At 48.4% G+C, this 20,368-nt stretch overlaps 7 protein-coding genes across 7 annotated transcripts; 3 read left to right on the top strand and 4 right to left on the bottom strand.

Annotated features, from left to right (window-relative positions):
- Positions 1-79: 79 nt before the first annotated feature.
- A1O9_08400 (porphobilinogen deaminase) lies at positions 80-1,208 on the top strand (the record flags this gene model as incomplete). Its single annotated transcript, XM_013402786.1, has 2 exons — positions 80-404; positions 451-1,208. 2 exons carry the CDS (start codon positions 80-82, stop codon positions 1,206-1,208), a joined length of 1,083 nt encoding a protein of 360 aa, XP_013258240.1.
- Positions 1,209-1,355: 147 nt separating this feature from the next.
- On the bottom strand, positions 1,356-2,511 carry A1O9_08399 (uncharacterized protein; the record flags this gene model as incomplete). Its single annotated transcript, XM_013402785.1, has 3 exons — positions 1,356-1,922; positions 1,972-2,248; positions 2,300-2,511. 3 exons carry the CDS (start codon positions 2,509-2,511, stop codon positions 1,356-1,358), a joined length of 1,056 nt encoding a protein of 351 aa, XP_013258239.1.
- A 747-nt stretch (positions 2,512-3,258) lies between these two features.
- Positions 3,259-5,337, bottom strand: A1O9_08398 (amidase; the record flags this gene model as incomplete). The annotated part of the gene is made up of 1 exon (XM_013402784.1): positions 3,259-5,337. One exon carries the CDS (start codon positions 5,335-5,337, stop codon positions 3,259-3,261), a length of 2,079 nt encoding a protein of 692 aa, XP_013258238.1.
- A 739-nt stretch (positions 5,338-6,076) lies between these two features.
- On the top strand, positions 6,077-7,711 carry A1O9_08397 (uncharacterized protein; the record flags this gene model as incomplete). The annotated part of the gene is made up of 1 exon (XM_013402783.1): positions 6,077-7,711. One exon carries the CDS (start codon positions 6,077-6,079, stop codon positions 7,709-7,711), a length of 1,635 nt encoding a protein of 544 aa, XP_013258237.1.
- A 133-nt stretch (positions 7,712-7,844) lies between these two features.
- A1O9_08396 (uncharacterized protein) lies at positions 7,845-8,888 on the bottom strand (the record flags this gene model as incomplete). Its single annotated transcript, XM_013402782.1, has 1 exon — positions 7,845-8,888. The coding sequence occupies one exon, from the start codon at positions 8,886-8,888 to the stop codon at positions 7,845-7,847; it is 1,044 nt and encodes a 347-aa protein (XP_013258236.1).
- Positions 8,889-10,748: 1,860 nt separating this feature from the next.
- Positions 10,749-12,468, top strand: A1O9_08395 (uncharacterized protein; the record flags this gene model as incomplete). Its single annotated transcript, XM_013402781.1, has 3 exons — positions 10,749-10,997; positions 11,069-11,302; positions 11,353-12,468. The coding sequence occupies 3 exons, from the start codon at positions 10,749-10,751 to the stop codon at positions 12,466-12,468; spliced, it is 1,599 nt and encodes a 532-aa protein (XP_013258235.1).
- Positions 12,469-13,415: 947 nt separating this feature from the next.
- A1O9_08394 (uncharacterized protein) lies at positions 13,416-17,492 on the bottom strand (the record flags this gene model as incomplete). The annotated part of the gene is made up of 6 exons (XM_013402780.1): positions 13,416-14,275; positions 14,332-14,466; positions 14,518-15,952; positions 16,016-16,448; positions 16,505-17,124; positions 17,187-17,492. 6 exons carry the CDS (start codon positions 17,490-17,492, stop codon positions 13,416-13,418), a joined length of 3,789 nt encoding a protein of 1,262 aa, XP_013258234.1.
- Positions 17,493-20,368: the final 2,876 nt, after the last annotated feature.

Here is a 20,368-nt window from a genome sequence, read left to right as displayed (position 1 = left end):
CAATTGAGCAATTGAGCATTTCTCTCGAGGCTCAATATCGAAGCCTCTCTTCATTCTCTCCAGTGACACGCTTGTCGTCATGTCGACCTCCGCTGCGGTCTCTGGGGAGGAGACTCCCGTAAAAAATTCTGGGCAGCAAAATTCTGGGCAGCAAAATTCTACAACTTTCAATATTGGCACCAGAAAATCCAAATTGGCTTTGGCCCAAACGGACCTGGTTGTCGAGGCTCTGACTTTGGCCTGCCCTGATCATGTCTACGCAATTAAGGCCCGAGACACGGCTGCAGGCGACATCGATAAAGTCACACCCTTCAAGGACATGCCTGTGAAGAACATATGGACCCATGAACTCGAGACGTTATTGGTTGAGGGCCACCTGGATATTCTGGTCCATTCTCTGAAAGGTTTGCGATTCATTTAGCTCACTTTAATTTGCCTGACTTGTTCCAGATGTGCCAACACAGTTACCACCGAGCTGCGAGCTCAGCGCTGTGCTTGCTCGTGAAGATCCGCGAGATGTTCTGGTGGTCAAGGCTGGTCGGAAGCCGGTCAATATTGACGAACTTCCTGCTGGCTCCGTGGTTGGTACCTCTTCCATCCGCAGAACTGCACAAATTGCATTGAAGTATCCACATCTGGTAGTAAAAGATATGAGGGGCAACATTGGAACCCGTCTAGCCAAACTGGATGCCGATGATGGCCAGTTCGACGCAATAATTCTTGCCGCTGCTGGACTTCTTCGAATCAACCTTGGAGACCGAATCACTCAATATCTGGACTCCAAGAATGGTGGCATGCTATACGCTGTTGGACAAGGTGCGATCGGCATTGAAAGCAGATCAAATGATCCTCGCGTGCAGGCCCCGCTCGAACGGATCGACCATACCGAAACACATTTGGCCGTTGCTGCTGAAAGAAGCTTATTGAGGACGCTTGAAGGAGGTTGCAGTGCTCCTTTAGGAGTTGAGACCTCCTGGATCAAGGACGACGATGGTAAAATACTTCTCCAGATGAAATCTAATGTTGTCAGCACAGATGGAAAGCAGTGTGCTGAAATAGATTTGAAGCAAGAAGTGAATAACAAAGCTGATGCTGAATCCTTTGGTGTTAACGCGGCCTCAGAGTTGCTTCACCAGGGTGCTGACAAAATTCTCAATGAAATCAAGGCAAAGAAGCCAACGCCAGTCATGGATTTGGCTGAGAAATAAGTCAAACAGCACTAGCAAGAATCCAAGAGGAGGACCAGGAACATAAGCAGATTTACCTGATACGGTTGCAGAGCTGTCTCGAGTGTTTCAAGCCCGCAGTGATTCATCTCATTTGATTGGGTCTAATTGGCACGAGAACCGGGCATGTTATCCTCGATTCAGGGTATTCCCTGCACCCTTCGGGTTGGCTTCCACAAATTCATCCCATTCCCTAGCTTTCATTGTCGCAGCATCGGCCTCCGCCATATTATCCTCATCGGGTTCAGGTCTGGGCTCATCACCAGTGCCTTTGATGATACCTCCTCGCCTATGCTCCTCTGCCAGGTACTCGTCAATACTCATGGTTGGTAGATTGTGGCCTGGCCGGAACACGCCCTTTTGGAGCTGGCTTCGCTTATCTGTGATGATGAAAGGCTGAAGTGGTTTACCACTTTTACTCAGCAGCGGCCCTCCTTTACGACCAAGTCCTGCAAGCGTAACTGGGCCATCAAGTCGTTCAGTATATTGATTTGGCCGTGTCGGGGCCCTGTGATCGGAGGGAGGTCCGATTTGAGCTGGTGCAGCTTGACGCATTTGCGATAACATTTCTAACTCCTGCGTGATCATATCAAGAGAAGAAAACGCACGGTTGACCGAAAGAGAGACCTCTGCCAGATAGAGGTCACGAATGGTTTCCTCATCAATGTTAGCCTTTCGGGATTCGTTCTTGAGATACTGCTGTTATTAGCTCAAGCCTTGATAGTCAATGATAGAGCTCTCTCACCTCCAGCTTCTGCTTGAGGACTTTTTCTTCCTGGAAGCGCCCGACCTTGATCTTTCGTTTGTCATCCGGGTTATTCGTTATTATCACTCTGAAGGTTCCTCGTGACCCCAAGAAACGCTGATAAAGTTTTCTGTCGGCTGGATTCAACAGTCCGTAGTGATCCAGCCTCGTCAGAAAGTTTTCTAAGAGCTCTGAAGACTGTTTCAAAGACGTGATCCTGTCGTCACCGTACGATCGCGTCTTCAGCTCAGCGAGTGTGTAGTCCACCGTCAGATACCTAGGAATAAGTTAGTGAGCGTTCTGTGCTATCTTGATATGGCCTCCATACTGGAGATCGTTGGTAGAAATATCTTCAACCTCCTCATTTGAGCTGAAGATCGAGAGTTTTTGGATGAGCTGACGGCATTTTTCGAGGCTGTCAATGATTGACTGGATGCTAGTTTTGAACGCTTCACTTTGTGGTTCGAGAAGTTCCAGCTCATCCTGTTGGGACTTTGTCCGCACAAAGAGCTCTTTCAGAGAACTGTCAGATGTCTCCATGTTAGATGGAGACCTTCCTTGAGATTGAGTTCCGGACAACGCTATGACGGGTGCTTTATGTCGAGTGCGCCGGAGAGTTACCAAGGGCTTTTTGTGTTGATCTCCCGATGTAAAGGCAGTCAGTCTGCTCTGGTGGCAAATGGTTGAGTAGAGGTGCTAGAACATTCGGTTTTTGCGCCAACAGTGGATGAGTTGGCCAAATATCTAGCCGCTTGTCTCCACGGAATCGAGCTAAGCGTGATATCTCATGAGGTTATGTGCATCCTCATCGAGGTTGGTAAGCGAAAGTGATGTCGAGGACGAAACCGTCTAGCCCAATAAGATTCGATGGGACGATGCCAAGCGAAGGGAAATTGGCATCTAAGCAAGGATGATATAGCGGCGACACTTAATTCCTAACAAAGCTGGGGAGTGAAGCCGCTATTAGGTCGTACCCTGTAGCAGTCAAATTCACAAGTGGGCTTGTCGAGGCTCACGTTCAGCCTTGCTGCTTGCACACGCAATCTCCCAGATTCCAGCTCTCAGGATGTGCATCATAACTATAACTAGGTATTGTTTACAAAACTACGTGTAACCGATAGAACGAGGTTAAATGGAAGGAGACAATTCTACCTAAATATTGATAACGCTGGAACGATCCTGACGATAAGAAGGCTTCTGTGCTTCGCGTCTGAGTCATCTCCAGGATGATATCCCTGACCACTTCAACCATCCTTTTCTTTTTGGCTGACGCTGCCACTCAGAATTCTACACAAATTCCATTTTGGCACTCGACCTCCCGTTCTTCCCCTTGGCCAGCACGATGACCATTGATTTGCTGAGATCAGGAACCCTCTTCTCCTCAGGTCGCACCTTAAACCAGTCAAGATCCATGTCTACCTCCACATGGGCCCGCCATTCTCCCTTGGAGATAACGATGGTTGCTCGGGAAATCTCATTCCCATCCACATACAGATGCAGTGCAGACAATTCCTCTTCAGAGACAGTACCTGCCAGGTGAATCTTTTTCTTCCCACCTTGAGATCCTTGTCCTCCTTGATCAACAACGACAGCTTCAGCCTCAGCCTCAGCCTCAGACAATGTCAACGTCGGTGGGGAGATTCCCAACTTTTTCTCTCCTCCTAAAAGCGCAATCGTGTCCGTCACGAGAACCGGTGTCCTTCCAGGAGGCTGCCTCAACCTCGTCGCTTCCTCAAAGGCAAATGCATACTTGAACAAGGCAGCATCGTCGTACGCCCTCCCTGCAAACGTCAGATTTACCGGCATACCCGTATCAGCCATCACACCCATCGGCACATTGACGGTCGGGATACCCAGCTGCCTGATGGCACAGTTCCCATTCGAGTATAGGACCCCATTCCTCCACGCCGCCTTAGCTGACTCCTCATTAGTGTCGGCATCGGCACGTCCAACGTCCGCATTGCAGGGCCAAACGACAGCGTCGAGACCGAGAGATGTGAGCCAGTCTTCGTACTCTGATTTCCGTACGGCTTCGAGCTTATGGAGGGCATTTGCCAAGCCTTGGATATCGTATGTTGGGACTCGTCCATTGGTGACGTGGGCCACGACGTCGGTGTGTCGGACCAGAGGATCTTGGGCATCGTAGCGGTCTGGAAGCGCACCAGGTGGGCGAGGGAAGATGGTGGACGAGTCTATCTGAGCAAGGGAAGTTGCGACACCGGCGTCGCCATTAGCTGCGAGGAAATCGTCCCAGGCGTAGGCCATGAGTTGGGCCATATCGACTTCGTTGCGGTGAGGCGGTGCGGAAGATTCATCCGTGGTGCCGTGCCCATCTGTGGCATCAAAGTTGGTGACCACAGGAAAGTCAACTTCTTCTACGGTGGCGCCGAGTGACTCTAGCTTCTTTCTGGCGCTCATCCAGAGGTCGATCACAGACTGTCGGGTATGCACTTTTCGCGCCCTCGGGTCTGAATCCACTTCGCCGATGTACATTTTGGGGACACCAATCTTTTTACCGGTGAGTGCTTCCGCGTCAGCCAGGTCGTGATACGACTTTGGGCGGAACTTTTCGACCTCTGGTAGCTTGATGAAGGGCTGACCTCTCCAGAAATCGCCGTTGGTATCTCGATCCTCCACTGCGATGGCGTCCAGGAGGCAAAACATATCCGCCACCGTCCTTGTGTGCGGCACTACCACATCACAAGTGGGGAAAAGTGGCCAGTTTCCTCGTAGAGAGATGATGCCTCTTGAGGGCGTATAAGCCACCAAGCCGTTATTGGAGGCCGGCGAGCGGCCAGATGAGATTGTTTCCTCCCCCATTCCAAACACGCCAAAGCTCGCCGCCGTCGCGGTAGCCGAGCCGTTGGAAGAGCCAGACGCGAACGCAGCGGTTAAGTACTCGGAATTATAAGGCGACTCCGCACGCCCATATACACCGCGCTGCATACCTCCCGCAGCCATTGGCGGCATGTTCGTGCGGCCCAAGATCACCGCACCAGCTCCCCTGATCTTGGCCACTGTGAACGCATCTTCGTTGGCAACCAGGTTCTGGAATGCGGGTGAGCCGGCCGCGACCGTCATGCCTTTGATCTTGTACGAGTCCTTGATGGTGCATGGGATGCCATCAAGTGGGCCAATTGGCAAATGTGAAGCCCGTCGGTCATCTGACGCTTGAGCTTCTTCAAACACACGCTCATTGATGATCGGGGTTGAGTTGAGCAAAATCGAGCGTCGGTCATATTTTGCGATGCGGAGCAGTGATTTTGTGATTAACTCGACACTGGTGATATGGCCGCCGGCTAGAGCTGATGTAAGGTCTGAGACCGTCGCTTCAACTACTGATAGAGTCTTTTTCGAGGTTGGCATCAGCGTTCAGCGTTCAGATCGAGAGTACGTAAAATGGTCAGGAGAAGCAGTAGGAGCAGGGATTTTACCGATGGTTCAACAAATGAGCCCATGTTCCTTCAAATTATGCCTGGGCTGAATCACGCCGCGGGCTTCTTCTACACTTCCGGATTTTCGATCTGTGGTACGAACTGATGAGGAATCGCAAAAATAGATGGAGAGAATAAGCCGAGCATAGGGAGAATAGGCCTTGTATTATAGGCTGACCTTCCCCTCCAACCTTGACAGTGGCGGTATTACCTAAAAGTGATGAGTAGATCCAAAGCATATCTTCTTTATCAGTGATCTAAGTGGTAGTTGAATTTCTATCAGGTTTTCATTACATTTGCTAGACCTCAAAGCCGCAGAACGACACCGTTACAAATTACCCGTTTAACAGGTGTAGGATCTCCACTATCGCATTTTATGCGACTAGGGCTATCAATCCACCATGAAAAGCCAACGAGCAAAACGACGCCGTTAGGAATTATCCTTTTAGCAGCTGCAAAATTCTCCACTATCGAATTATCACCTCTAGTTTTTGATCATCCTGGTGCATTAAGCCCCTTGGCGAAGTGAATCAGATATGCGACTCGGGCTATATAAACCCATCATAAAAGCCAACGAGCAGAATGTTGTCTCACAATCAACCCTTCTAAGTTCTAGCCCCCAGCGTCTTCGTCGACACGCATTGTTTAACTCTTGCTTGACTACAATCCACATGGCCGGCCAGTCTGAACAAGATGCCGACTACGTCCCGGGCACCGTCCATCTTGTCGATGTGGCACGACAGATGACATCGTCGCGTCACGATGCTTCCCACGGAGACATCGTTCTGATCCCGCGACCGAGCTCCGATCCCGAAGATCCCCTCAACTGGACATATCGTCGCAAACTGCTCGCAGTGAGCATGTCGTACTTGTACGTACTCGGCACGGGAATTGCAACGTCTCTTCAATACTCGGTCCTGGCAGACATCACGGCCGATACTGGCATTTCGACTGCCGACCTGGTCCAGGGAACAGGTGTCATGTTCCTTTTCTTCGGTTGGTGTTGTCTCATCTGGCAACCAATCGCCCTCACCTATGGCCGTCGTGGTGTATACTTGATCACCATGTTCCTCACTATCCCCATCATGGTTTGGACGGCATACTCGAACTCCTTAGGGGAGTGGTACGCGCATCGGGTTTTGATTGGTATTGTCGTCTCTCCGATCGAATCATTGTCCGAAGTCACTTGTTTTGATCTCTTCTTTGCCCACAATCGAGGAACATACATGGGCATATACGTCTTCATCTTGTTCGGGTCCAATTTCCTTGCCCCTCTTGTAGCGGGTTGGTTCAACGACGCATATGGATGGCGCTGGACCATGAACCTGGGCACAATCATTTGCTCTGTATGCTTCGTAATCATGTTCTTCTTCATGGAAGAGACAATTTATTTCCGTGGCAATACATTCAATGCCTTGGAAATCGAGAGCCAGAGCCCAAGTCACGAATCTGTCCAGGCAAAGGGCCACTCGAGCTCGGAGAAGGACACTTCACCAACAGCAGACGAAATTCTCCCCTCGCCAAAGCCGAAGTCCAGCCGAAGCAAGTACAATCTGTTTCGACCGCTTCCAGGACGGCCCAGCAATCTGGATATGCTTCGCATGGCGTATCGACCCCTGATCATGATCTTCAAATTCCCCACCGTCGCATGGGCAGGTTTCCTGTATGGCATAAACCTTGCATGGTACAATGTGCTCAACGGCACAGCCAGTCCTGTGCTGACAGGAAAGCCGTACGGATGGTCGGCCGCGCAAGTCGGCTCAGTATACGCTGGTCCCATAATCGGTGCAGCACTTGCATCGCTGTGGTCTGGTAAAGTGGCAGATTGGATGGCACTATCGCTCGCACGACGCAACAACGGCATACGCGAGCCTGAACAGCGGCTTTGGGTCTTGACCATCTCTGGAATCATCTCTGCAGCTGGACTTGTGACTTGGGGCGTTGGTGCATACAACGAGGTTCATTGGATCGGCTTAGTCTTTGGCCTCGGAATGCTGACTTTCGGGTGCGTGACTGGCGGCTCCATCGCGGTCAGCTATAGTGTGGACTGTTTCAAGGAAATTGCTGGAGAGACGATGGTGTCAATCATGATTATCCGCAACACTATTGGATTTGGTTTCAGCTATGCCATCACACCGTGGTGGGTTGCACAAGGTCTGCAGAATTGCTTCATCACGGCCGCTGCAATCTCGATAGCATGCACGTTCTCCTTCCTAGCACTCATTGTGTACGGCAAGCGGCTTCGGAGATGGTCTATCCCGGCATATCGGAAGTATATGACAACAGTGGTTGTGTTGCAGGAATGAGTTCACGAGAGCTCGTAGTCATTGCAGCAAGTTAGTCTCGAAAATCGTCATGAGAGTAATGTGTGCTTTTGACCCGGATAATGAATAGTCGAGATAGCATCATAGGAGAAGGAATCAAGAGAGATGTTTCGGTTTATGAAATAGCTTTCGTCAGGACGAGCAGGCGTTCTCCGGCCGCTGCCGCGGCTGGAATCACATTCTCCAGATTTTTCACGAGATCGCCCAGGAAAGCAAGCAATCGCTTGGCTTCTGATCTGTACTGACCATTATCATACCGGGAGACATTCGAGAGCATGTGCCCGACACCCAGTAGCTGATGCACAATTTGGCTGCTGGCAACTTTAAACATGATTAGAGGCGCCGTGGTTAGCTCTTGAAGGAAGATTTCGGCAATTTCCGTGACTTCCTGGGCGGGAGCCTGGCAGTAGAGCAAGGCCATGATGGTGGCGAGAGCTTCTGTGCAGCTGATCTGAACTGCCATGTATCTGCAACGATTACTGCCAAATTGGCTGTCCTGATCGTTCAAGCCGATCAAAGTGCGAGGTTTGCTCGCCTTAAGTCGAGCTAGACTGTCAAGCAACATGGTTGGAGAGGGTCGATCACAGAAGACAGCCAAGACAGCTTTGCGATTTTTGCATGCTCGAAGGCTGAAGATTGCATACTCCAGGAATCGGAATAGATCGGTGATATAGTCCCAGCCAACAGTCCATGCCTGCGTTTCGGTGTCCATCATAGGCGTGGTTCGAGGGTAGGATACGGATACTTGGGCCTCGGGCATCCGCACCATATGCCCAAAGACGCATGAAGAGTGTATCTCAAGACGATAGACGCACCAGAACAGCCTCCTCCGATCGTCCACTTCGGACATTGGAATGTTATCTGGCCAGCGGCTTTCATCATGAAACCCATGTTCAGCAACCAAAGCGTGATACTGTCCAAGATAGTGTTGGAGATCACTATGATTTCCACGTTGCAGAGAGTATACCGTCAGCAGGCCGAATGCTCGCAAATAATCGAAGTCTTGAAGCTGAGAAAATCGTGTAGGGATCTTCGAAATGGCTTCTAGGAAATATTGCTCGCTGTCAGGAATGGATCGGTCTTCGAGTAGAGACTGGTCAAAGACGGCGTCAAGCTCAGCTGTGTTGGCACTGACGGCGCAGAGTGCCATCAACACCATGTAGGATGGCTCATCTGGGCTGGGTATGCCGTCTTCCCAACGAGTTGAAAGATCTTTCTCGGGCAGAAATGGGAAGCTAGACAGCCGCGTCAACCACCTGTTTGCCAGCCTGGGGTGCATTGAAATGGGGAAGGACCCATACTAGCATTGATACATAGTATCGCAATAGATACGCACGAGAAGTCGAATGGTATCCAACGACTGGACTCCCTGGTTTCCATCAACCGCGTCTTGTTCGAGCTCATGAGAAGTGGCACTCTTTGGCTTCCTCCCTCGCTTCTTTACCGGTCGAATCACTGTGCAATGCACTCCATAGTCCAGGCAGGCGAGACAGCTTGACTCTACGTGCGAGGTATCATTTGTGGTATTTCGACGGCATCTGAGGCCTCTCCCATGACAAAAGTCACAGGCTTGTGAGGTGCGTTGCCTCTTTCCGAAGATTGCTCTGGGCATTATTCTTGCTAGATCGAATGGGGGATAAAGTGATGGGTTTGATCGATTGATCAATTGAACAGCGGGAAAAGGCCCTGCCCATGGCTATGGCTGAAATAATAGTCCAATAGTCCAAAGATAAGCGTCTGATACCGGCCCTGGACATCTTACGAATTTAGCATTTTAACAGCTGATAAAGTACAAACAACTCCTTGGCGAGATAAGCGATGCCAAAACCGTTCGCACCTCACTAGGGTTTGTGTGACAGACAGGACGTGACATGCAGTGTCCACCTTTTATTTTGGCAAGCTGCGTGGACTGTGGGTCACGTGGCTAGAGCAATAGGTCACGGGACCTAGCCTATTCCATCTCTCAGCCTTGTCATTTCTCACAGTATCTCTTGTTAGCCATTTATTTACTATTTAAAGGTTCTTTTATAAAAGTAAATGGATGAGCTCGAATCCTAGTTGCTACCCTGTAACTGTAAGCCTATGGGCTAAGATTTAGACGGGGGCGAGGTCAGTTCCTTCCATGGCTCCAGAACCCACATCTGTACGGTTTATTAATCTCCTTTATTCAGCGCTGTGCCGTGGTGTAATTTGATTCCGCAAGTGTCATAGAGTCGGTGTTGAGGACTAAGTGTTCCAGGCTCGTTGATGAGCGGGGAGATCGTGCTTGCGACTGAGCCCTAGAAGGATACAGCAACTAGATATGCACGCCTAATGCGGCAACCTTCCTAGGCTGAATCTCCCGGCTCAACAATCGCAAGAACCGAGCAGCTTGAACTCGGGTATTAATTATTGCATTTGCCGCGCTGCTAAATGAGGTAAGGCGCTCTTCGTAATACTCATCTTAGCACAACAACGCAAGAAAACTCTGCTTACGACGCACACGGCACTTAAAGAGTGTTTCAACGAAAGTTTAACCCTGAGTGCCTGTGCGGCATATAATAAATCCTGGCCCTTCTATTAATAAGCGTACTTAATTGGCGGTTCGCCATACAGATCTCGAGGAAATCACCTGTTACTGTCCGAGTTAGTATGTATGCAGGACAACTAAATTAGTTCAAGCACTTATTGTGTGATTTCTACCCTGGTTACCTGACAGCCTTATATTGGTGATCGGCAGTTACAACATCTGCGGGGAAGTGCGCACAAGCCTTCGTAGATCCATTTTGCTTCTAGTCATCACAACTTGCACCTTAGGCTAAGGCCTGGACTCGAATCGATGACACAGTCAAGCTCTTTTAGACAAACTTAGAATCGAGGCTGCAGCCAGTTCGAAACATGGCTAAGAGTTACACTTTGTTTCAAGTTAACAAATCTAGTCCACCAATGCTATCTTGGCCTTGATATATATAAATCCACTTGTCTTTCACCACAATAATCCAGAGCTGCCAAAGAGGAGCCAGGGAAGCTAGGAAATGCAATGGCGGCTCCTCATGTGTCCACTCGTTCGTCCAGAGATCTCTCAGGTAGCGTCTACCTGATTACCTCTAATGGACGCATGCTCAGCCTACCCATCCCTACCAAGTCACAGCGAGATCCTCTGAACTGGAGCAAAAAGAAGCGGGCGGGGGCGCTTACCACAGTGGTTTTATTTGCTGTCAATGGGCTGTTGCTGGTACAGGCTCCGAGTCTGATGTTCCGCGGGCTGAAGGAAGAATACAGCGCAAAAGTACGGATCTGACTTCCCTAGTCGAAGCAGATGCTGGACGACTCTTGACATGTCTGCTGATAATGCCTTAGGACACAAAGCCGTTTCGTCTTGACACACTGGTGTCGGCCCCCACGCTATTCATGGGCGTTGGGGCATTCGTGTGGGTACCACTGTCGTTGGCGATTGGAAGAAGACCGGTATTCCTGCTGTGTGCAGTTATCCTGTTACTAGGAACAGTATGGGCTGCTATTGCAGGCAGTTTTTATCAACTTCTAGCAGCAATTTGCCTTCAAGGCCTCGCTGAGGGACTGGCCACGAGCACCGTACGTCGCCGATTCCTTTGGATGTCTTCCAGGATTCTGACTCCGTAAAGATGTTACTAATGGTCATTGACCTTACATTCATCCACCAGCGCCCTCAAGCTATCGCTATGCTTTGGTCCATTGGAGGTGCTATCACCCTTGCCCTTTTATCTCTAGTCCCATTTATAACCAACGACGGGATTTCATGGCGCCGCATCTATTCCATTGGGAGTATCTCATGTGGGATATCTCTTATTCTCGCCTTCTTCTTCTACCCAGAAACATATTTTCTCCGTCCGGCTGTAGCGTTCGACGGGCACATCCTCGTTCAAAGCGCAACGGAGAAAATTAAACTGTACGAGGAATGGGCAGACGTTCCCGGAGGGAAGATGTTACCTGACATACCTGAAAAATCACGGTGGGTGGCCATAGTGAAACAGTTAAGTCTACACGCAAGAGTGAAGGGAGGGTGGAGGGCTATGTTAGTCTGCTACCCCCAGGCTGCTCTATGCATACTCAACCCGTTGGTCTTCTGGGTGGCGCTACTCAATGCAATCAACTTTGGCGGCATGTTATCCATCGGGATGACCTATGCCGGCGTTCTCAGCGCCGAACCATACTCTTTTTCGATGAATATCATCTCCTGGGTCAACCTGAGCGCAGCGTTTGGCTCATTTGTCGCCTGGCCGGCATCTGGATTAATGATCGCACGGATCTGTCGCCGTCTCGCTATGCGCAACGGAGGGGTGCGCGATGCAGAGCATTATCTTCCTGCATTTGCATTGCCGATCCTAGCTGGCGCTTCAAGTGTTGTGCTCTACGGGCTTACAGCACAGCGTAATTGGCATTGGATCTTGATCTACATATCCTACGCTCTCAATGCCTTTGCTTTTGCTGGCTTGTCCACCGCCAATACTCTGTGGATTACTGAAGCCTTCCCTCGCTGGGCATCTGCCGGCATTATCGTGGTCGGTGGTGGGAGTTACATAGCCAGTTTTGGGTTAAGCTATGCTATCTACCCGTGGATAATGTCGCAGGGTTTCGAAAGGGCAAATGTGCAGATCGGGGTGATGCTGTTAGTGGTCGGAGGGATTGTAATCCCAATAGCTTTCTGGGGTAAGAAATTACGACAGTATATCCATGGGAAGTGGGGGATGTTGGAGCGTGGGGCTTTGAGGCCTCAATAGAATACCAAACATTGTCCGGAAGTCTGAATTTGGAAAGCTATATCTATGTATATTGTTTGAAAGGCTATAAAAGTATAGTATGAGACAATCTGACGAGGAAACGGTGCAGGAACTAGTTAAAATATCGGATTCCTTACGGCAAAGGTGCTTGAGAAGTAGTGCGCCTCCCACTCTGAGGGATTCTCTCAATGCTGGAGTCTCGTAGGCAGTGTAGTAAATAGTATTGGCGATGCTACCCGTATACGGGCCGGATGCTGATTCAGTACCTAAGGCGATATAGAATTACTGGTGCTGTTCTAGCCGCAGAAACAGACTCAGACCAGAATCTGACAGAAATCTCAAGGACAAGAAGACTTCCGAAATCAAGGTCAGTCACCAGTGAACTAAAGTCACCTTTGGTGCATTCAATGACTTTTTTAGGGTCTCTGGGATTCCCTAGTCAGCTTCATCTTTCTACCCTGACGCTGAGTACTGGTCTAAAATCTGGGACACATGACCGACTAGAAGGCCCACATGATAAGGTGTCGCGCAGTGCCCGCCAAGGGTTGGCAATGGCTACTTGCGGTGTGTCAGCGCATTCTTCAAATGGGTTCGGTCAGGACCTGTGTCGCGTCGACGCGTTCAAAAGTTGTTTGACAAGCATAGAAAATGGCCAGGATTCCACAGAGATAAAAATCGGCCATGCTTGGATCAAAGTTGACGATCGTGAGTACTTGGGTAACCGGTCCGTGAAATACACTGTCCGCCCCGCTGATGGATCGCCGTTGACTCAAACAGTCGTTCGTGGCAACCATGCACGATACTTAGAATGATATCTCTTGAAGAAGAAAAATTCAGCGGCTGTATAAGAGCCCAATTCCTATCTTCCCCAACCTTTCTCTGGCTCTCAGTATCTTAGGTGACAGACTCTAGCGGTCTGACGTCTATAGATAATCTGGATCCTTTCTCTAAGTCAAATCGCCTTGAATCATCATCTCCCAAAGAACGCCCTTGCGCTCCATCAGCTCTTCAAACGAGCCTTCCTCCGCCACTTCACCCTTATCGATGACGAAGATCTTCTCTGCCGCCTTCATCGTCTCTAACCGATGTGAAATATTGATGATAGTCCTCTCTCCGCTTGTAGCGGCCCGGTCCAACGCATTTCTCACGAGCAATTCATTCTCAGGATCCAACGCACTTGTTGCTTCGTCTAGAAGTAAGATCTCCGGATTCCGTAGCAGAGCGCGTGCGATTGCAATCCGCTGCCTCTGGCCGCCACTGAATGCTTGGCCGTGGGGCCCACACTCGGTGTCATAGCCGCCCGGTAATGAAACGATGAAATCGTAGATGTTCGCGTCGCGGCAAGCCGCGTCCAGTTGTTCATCGGTGATGGTAGCGCAATCAAAAACACCCAAGATGAGATTGTCGCGCAATGTGCCCTGGTAAAGGCTGGTCTCTTGCGATACAAACCCGAAGATTGATCGGTACGCTCTGATATTGAGGGAGCGGATGTTGGTTCCCTTGAAGAGTATCTCGCCTCCTGTCACATCATAGAAACGCTCGATGAGCGAGATGACAGTGGATTTACCGCATCCACTGGGACCTGTCAGACAGACCTTTTCACCACGCTGGACCTTGAAATTCAAATCGCGAAGGATTTCGACGTTTGGCCTAGCAGGATAGCGGAAATTGACATGCTTGAACTCAATGGCAATGCCAGTTGAATTCACCAGCTTGCATGGGTCCTGGCCTGTTTGAAGATTGATCGCTGGTTTTTTCTGCTTCATATAAAGCATACGGTTCATGGAAGCATGAGCTTTTGTGATGCCTGAGAAGAACGGTGAAAGTTAGCGAAAGGCAATCACCTGACCTGCATAGACTTACTCGCTGTGTATCCGATGACGAACCCAGCAGACTGTCCACCGAAAATAACGGCCCCATAGACAATGAAGTACGCTGAAACACCCAATTGGTGCTGTGAGACAAGTCTTCCACCGTACCAGAACACGAGCGACATGGCTGGTTTAACGAGTCAGTAAGCTGAACAACACGCGGAAGTCATTGACCTACCGAGTAAGTCTAAGGAGTCTGCAAGTGAGAAAAGTAACATCGACATCATAGTTCGCTTCAGGGAGCTTGCAGCCGCCGTTTTCAACCGGGTGGCGTACCGGTCGTTGACCTTGGATTCCATTGTCATCGACACAATCGTTCGAATAGCTCCGACTGCTTCGGAGCTAAAGCGAGCGCTTTCTATGAAGAACTTCGCAGCTCGGTCCTGACCCTCTCGATCGAGGCGCATGCGAAGGTAGCCTGAAACAAGCAGGACAGGTATACAGATGAATACACCTACCAGCGCCAGTTTCCAGTATATAGCAAGCGCCAGGACTGAGTTCGAAATCAAGTCAATCAAGAACATAATGACTAGGCCAAGATTCAGGCTGATCATCAGGTCCATCTCCTCGCCGTCTAAGCCAAGTAAAGCAGTTAAGCCACCAGAGGAAGTCCCCGTTGCTTCGAAGAAGGAAATGTCCTGAATGAGTAGACCTCGTAGATATTCGGCCCGGTACTTCAGAGAGCTTATGGCGCCAGCTACCGAGAACAGAAACCACGTAAGACTATAGGTTGCTAGCTGTGCGAGGCCGAGGATAAAGAACATGAGAGCCCAGAAATCAGCTTTCGCAGTGAGCGTTGAGCCTTGGAATTGGAAAATAGTTGCGAGTCTAGAAAATAGAAATGCTTGAACGGGCATCATGCAACCGGCAATCGTACCGCCAACCAAACCACCAATGAAGAAAGGCACAATCTTCCTCTGCTCTGATAGAATGACATACAGGCATTTTATCATGGATAACTTGCGGCTGATCGTTTTGGATTCCAGACCTGTCGCGTCCTTGAAATCCTCGGCTCGTTTCGAAAGGCCCTTGGCTGGAGTCGATTTCTGGGGTGATGTTGAAATTTCCTCTCGAACCACTTTCAATGCACTGGGGTTTTTGATGGCCTTGTTACCTACAACGTCTTTCGCACGGAGCAGACGAGCGTAAAGACCACCGGCAGCCACAAGGGAACCGTGCGTTCCTTGTTCAGCAACGCGACCTCCCTCCATCACAATAATGGTGTCGGCATGCTCGATAGTTGACAACTTGTGAGCAATCATCAACGTCGTTCGCCCGCGGGAAGCTTTCGCAAGCGCTTGTTGTACTGCTCGCTCCGAATCCAGATCAAGTGCAGAGGTTGCTTCGTCAAGAAGGAGGATTTGGGGGTTGGAAATAATGCTGCGGGCTATTGCAATCCTCTGTTTTTGGCCTCCGCTCAGAAACTCCGAGCGCTCGCCCACCCTTGTGTCGTATCCCTCTGGAAGTTCTGCTATGAAGTCATGTGCGTCCGCTGTGATGCAAGCTTCAATGACTAATTGACGCTTCTCGGTTTCTCGTAGTTCTTCCGCCCTTACCGTGGTCAATCCATTCAAGATATTCTCATATATCGAGTCGTTGAAAAGCATTGGCTCCTATTCTGAATCAGCTCAGCCCATCTTCATTCAACCTTCATTCAACGAGGGATCTTGTATTACCTGTTGCACTAGACCAATATTACCCCTTAACCAATCCCGATCTAATTCTTGTATGTTTGCGCCATCGAGATGTATTGATCCGGCATCGGGATCGTACCATCTCTCGAGAAGTCCGACGATGGTACTTTTACCACATCCACTCGGGCCAATGACCGCGGTCAATTGATTTTCGGGTATTTCGATACTGAGTTTGTCCAGTACCCTAACTGTCGGCCTCGCCGGATAGGAAAATGATATATTCTTCAGGCTTAACCGTCCATAGACTGTTGCAGGGACCAGTTTATGTGCACGAGCTGACCCGCTGTCTGGGGATTTAGCGTCATCCAACACCTTCAGAACCTGCTGTGCAGATGATGCCGCCTTCATAAAACTAGGCAGAGAAGGGGCGACCAAGCCCATAGATGAACTTCCGATGACAACAGAGAACAGTACCCTATCACCTTTTTAGTACACAATAGCATGATACGTCCTCATTGCTTTGCGACTCACGTCATAAGAGTGCCACCATCATGTATCTGGTGGCGATTGAGCAGCCTGATGCCATAGTAAAGTGCAAGGGCGTATCCACTGTGCATGGCAAACCACATGTTTCCAAACATACCTGCTTCCAGTGGGCCCATTTTGATACCAAGGGTTTTGCATTCTTTGATGACTTCCCTATAGCGCGCTGCAACCTTCTCCGCTGCGCCAAGAGCAGTCACGGTCGAAACACTGCCCAGCCATTCTTCAACCATACCCGATGCTACAAGGTAGGTAGCCCGCTTTTTCTTCTCAAGCCTAGTGTTTAAAAACGAAAGGAGTCCGGTTGTAAAAATCATGTACGGAATGATTGTTGCGGCCACAACTGTCAGCCTCCAGGATTTAGCAAAGGCAATAACGAATGCAGTACAGAGCATCGAGATGGATTCAACGGCAACGGCAACTTTCTCTGCAAGGCCGACTTCAATAAGATTTGTGTCTGCTGACAGACTTGAGGCGACCGACCCTGCTGTGTGGCAATCGAAATAGGAGATGGGTTGACGCAAGACTGTCTCCAAGTATCGTAGGCGGACTCTGCGTGTGATGCTAGAAGCAGTAATGCAATGCAGAACCGTCCCAGCGTAGGATGTCTTTGAAATCGATTGCTTAGTAAAATTGCCATTCACAGTGGTTCAGGAGGAGACGCATGTACTAGAAGCTTGCCAACGAAAAGATACACCAGCCACAGCGTATTCTTATTGACGGCATGCCGGAACTTGGCAGGCTCTATCAGTCTCAGGTTAAAGTCATTGAAATCCTGCACGAAACCCCCAAGTATAATGGTCATCAATGGCAAAGCCGACCCTGCTGCTGCCGCGGCGGCAATGCCACATAGTCGCAATCCAAGGTCAAAAGGGCTGGCATATGTCAGAAGTCGCCAGTAGGCCCTCCACGGCGACGGCGGAGGCTTTTGCTTCGCATGACCACCAAGGATGGTTATCTTCTCCTCGTTTGCCATGGATTTCGCCGAGTATCAGGTTCGCAGGAGTTGGATAGGAAACAGGAGTCTCAGACGGTAGGTTTGTTGGGAGAGAGACTGAGCCCAATTGCTTTAATCATGTCCGTGTGGTTAATATATGCTTGTGGGTGGAATCAGGCAGCATCTTTTGATGAGAAGCTCGTATCGAGAGCGTGATGTATGGAAGCGACGTGATGGCATGATTCCGTATCTGGGTCAGCCCACAGACCGGGCCGAGCCAGGGCTAGGCGAGAAACCACCCAGCAGATCTTCTTACTCGTAGGTGCATAGGAACAGCCCTGCAAGGCGCCTTTATCCGCTCTGGCGAGACTTTCTAATTTGACAGAATTCAACAAGGATCTGTTCATATTACCACGAATCGCCACAATTGACTGACCAGTGAGCCATGAGAATGTTCTGCCGATCGGAGGTCTTGAAGAGAACGCTGCCATGGATCTGCTGAAATCAAAGTTCCAGGGTCATTTCACTAGAGTTGAAGGTAGGTTCACTATCATGTCTTCTGCGCCCATAATAATTGTGTAGATCTACAGGAACTTTGTCGAATCCTTCATTGCTTGCCCTCTCATTGAGATTGGCAATCACTTATATATATAGAAGTGGAGTCAGAGTTGTCGATTAGATCGTCATGCGGAAAGAACGCAAGCTTGACGACTTTCTATCGCTGGTCGAGCCGGCGTTGGTATCAACGCGGACGCTGTGTTTTGAAGAGCGTGAGTTGTGCAACACGATTGCTGGCAGGCTATTGACTTTGTTTGGATTCTTGGATCACAAAAACTTGGCAAGATAGTGGGAGTAAAATCTGCCCCGAGCTTAGGAGCGGCTCACCCTAGCCTCGTCGCTTTTAAGGCACGCTCACCCGCTCACCCTCCACTCACCCTTAATCACCCTTCTACTCACCCATCGGCTCACCCTCTACTCACTACAGCATCTAGCGACTAAGAATTCGCCTTTGTAGCGCTAGACTATACTATTTAAATTGTACGCGTACCGATATAGATATAAGAGACTATCTTATTGCTCTATACCCCGACCTACTATAGCGGACACGGCTAGGATTATTGTGACCGCGAGGTGCTCGGTTTAGAGGCGGTTACGGTATAAGTGCTTTAAAAGGGTCCGGAGAGGCCCTACTCTTCGTTCTTCCCTTTCTATTTCTACTCGTTTAATTACGAGTAGATAGGTCGACGTTTATTTTTCCTTCTAGTTCTTTATTTTAAAGAAGTAGTAATAAAGCCTATAGTAGCTACTTATAAGGCCCTAGTAGTTACTAATAGCTATAAATAGGGCGAATATCGTAAGTAAGATACGAGTCGAGATTAGTATAAGTACGGAGATAAAACGAAAAGGGACTATAATAGCGCCTTACGCCGCTATATACTATAAGTATTTATAAGGGTTTAGCTAGGAATTTAGAGTAATTCGTCTAACTATCGTATAACGAGGATTCTAAAGCTAAGGAGAGAAAAGAAAAGAGAAAATCTATCTACTATACGAATAAAGGAAATACTTCCTAGCTTCTCCTATAGTAGGTTAGTATAGTTTCCTAGGAGATAATCGATAGAGAGGAATTACGTAGCTTCGGCTATATAGTTATATAGCCTAAAGGTACACTACGAGTAATCGCTCTAGGGCGTACTCTAGAGCTTTATACGGGTTTAACCCGTAATAATACGATATATCGAGAATTATATAAAGAAAGATATTCTCTTTATAACTATCGAGATTAATTTCTAACTTAATAACGTTTATAATTTCTAACTTTATATTCGTACTAAAATTAATAATTAGGCGAGGAATAATTAGGATACGCTAAAAACTATTATAAAAAGCGAAACGAATATTAATTAGTCTATAAGATAAATAATCTATATCTACTAGTACTAATATAAAAACTTCTTAATTTACTTATATAAATACTAAGAACGATAAACTATTTATTAACTTCTTAAAGTCGTTCTACTTCTACTCTATCTTCTTCGTACGCTTCTAACGACGATTTTCGTTAAAAGCTACTCTTTTAACTACTTCGTCTCGACTAACGCTACTTCTATATTTCTAGTAGTAGTTATCGCTATTATCGTTATTTACTCTTATAGTCGCTAGGCTAACCTAAGCTCGTACTTCTAGATAAAGTAGCCTAGTCGGCCGTAATATAGATACTATCCTTTTTCTCGACGTTAGTCGAGAGTCGCTTAGGATACCTAGGCCGCTCGTTAGCGAAGTCTTACGACCGCTACTTAAGTTATCGACTACGATTCCTAGTCTATTATATTCTTCGTCGAGAAGGATCCTTTTCTTTCGTACGTAAATATTATAGCTCGCGTCTCCCTTCTATAAAGAGCTTCTAGGTTCGTACTAATACTATAGAGAAGTATATAGTATTCTCGATATAACGCCGAAGTCGACGCCGCTATAACCGCGTTTTATAGCTCGTACGAGATATAGTTCGCGAGAAACGTCTTCTTAACTTAATCTACCTAGTTAAGATCTCCTATATCGAGGAGCGTACGATCGAATTTAGCGAGGAAGGCGCTAAAAGCTTTCGATCCTTATCGTAGCGTTAAGAGTTTCCTCGATACTCTCTCTACGAACTTACTATTATTATATATAGCCTTTAGTTAGCTAATAAGGCCCTCGATGGTTATTTATAGCGTTAACTATACGGAATTAATCTATAATAATAGTTAAGAGAGTATTAAGACTAAGCGATACCCTATTAACGCCTAGTTACGTAATTAGGCTTATATAAGCTAGGATTACGTAGTATCTATTAGGTAAGGCTATACTTAAGCCTTACGGAAGATTCTATAAAACGCTATTCTATTCTATAGGATTAGAAATTACTTAACTTAATT

The sequence above is a fragment of the Exophiala aquamarina genome (assembly GCF_000709125.1).
Source record: "Exophiala aquamarina CBS 119918 chromosome Unknown aczIA-supercont1.7, whole genome shotgun sequence".
In the NCBI taxonomy this organism is placed as follows: Eukaryota; Fungi; Ascomycota; class Eurotiomycetes; order Chaetothyriales; family Herpotrichiellaceae; genus Exophiala; species Exophiala aquamarina.
This window is presented reverse-complemented; position numbering and strand designations above follow the sequence as displayed.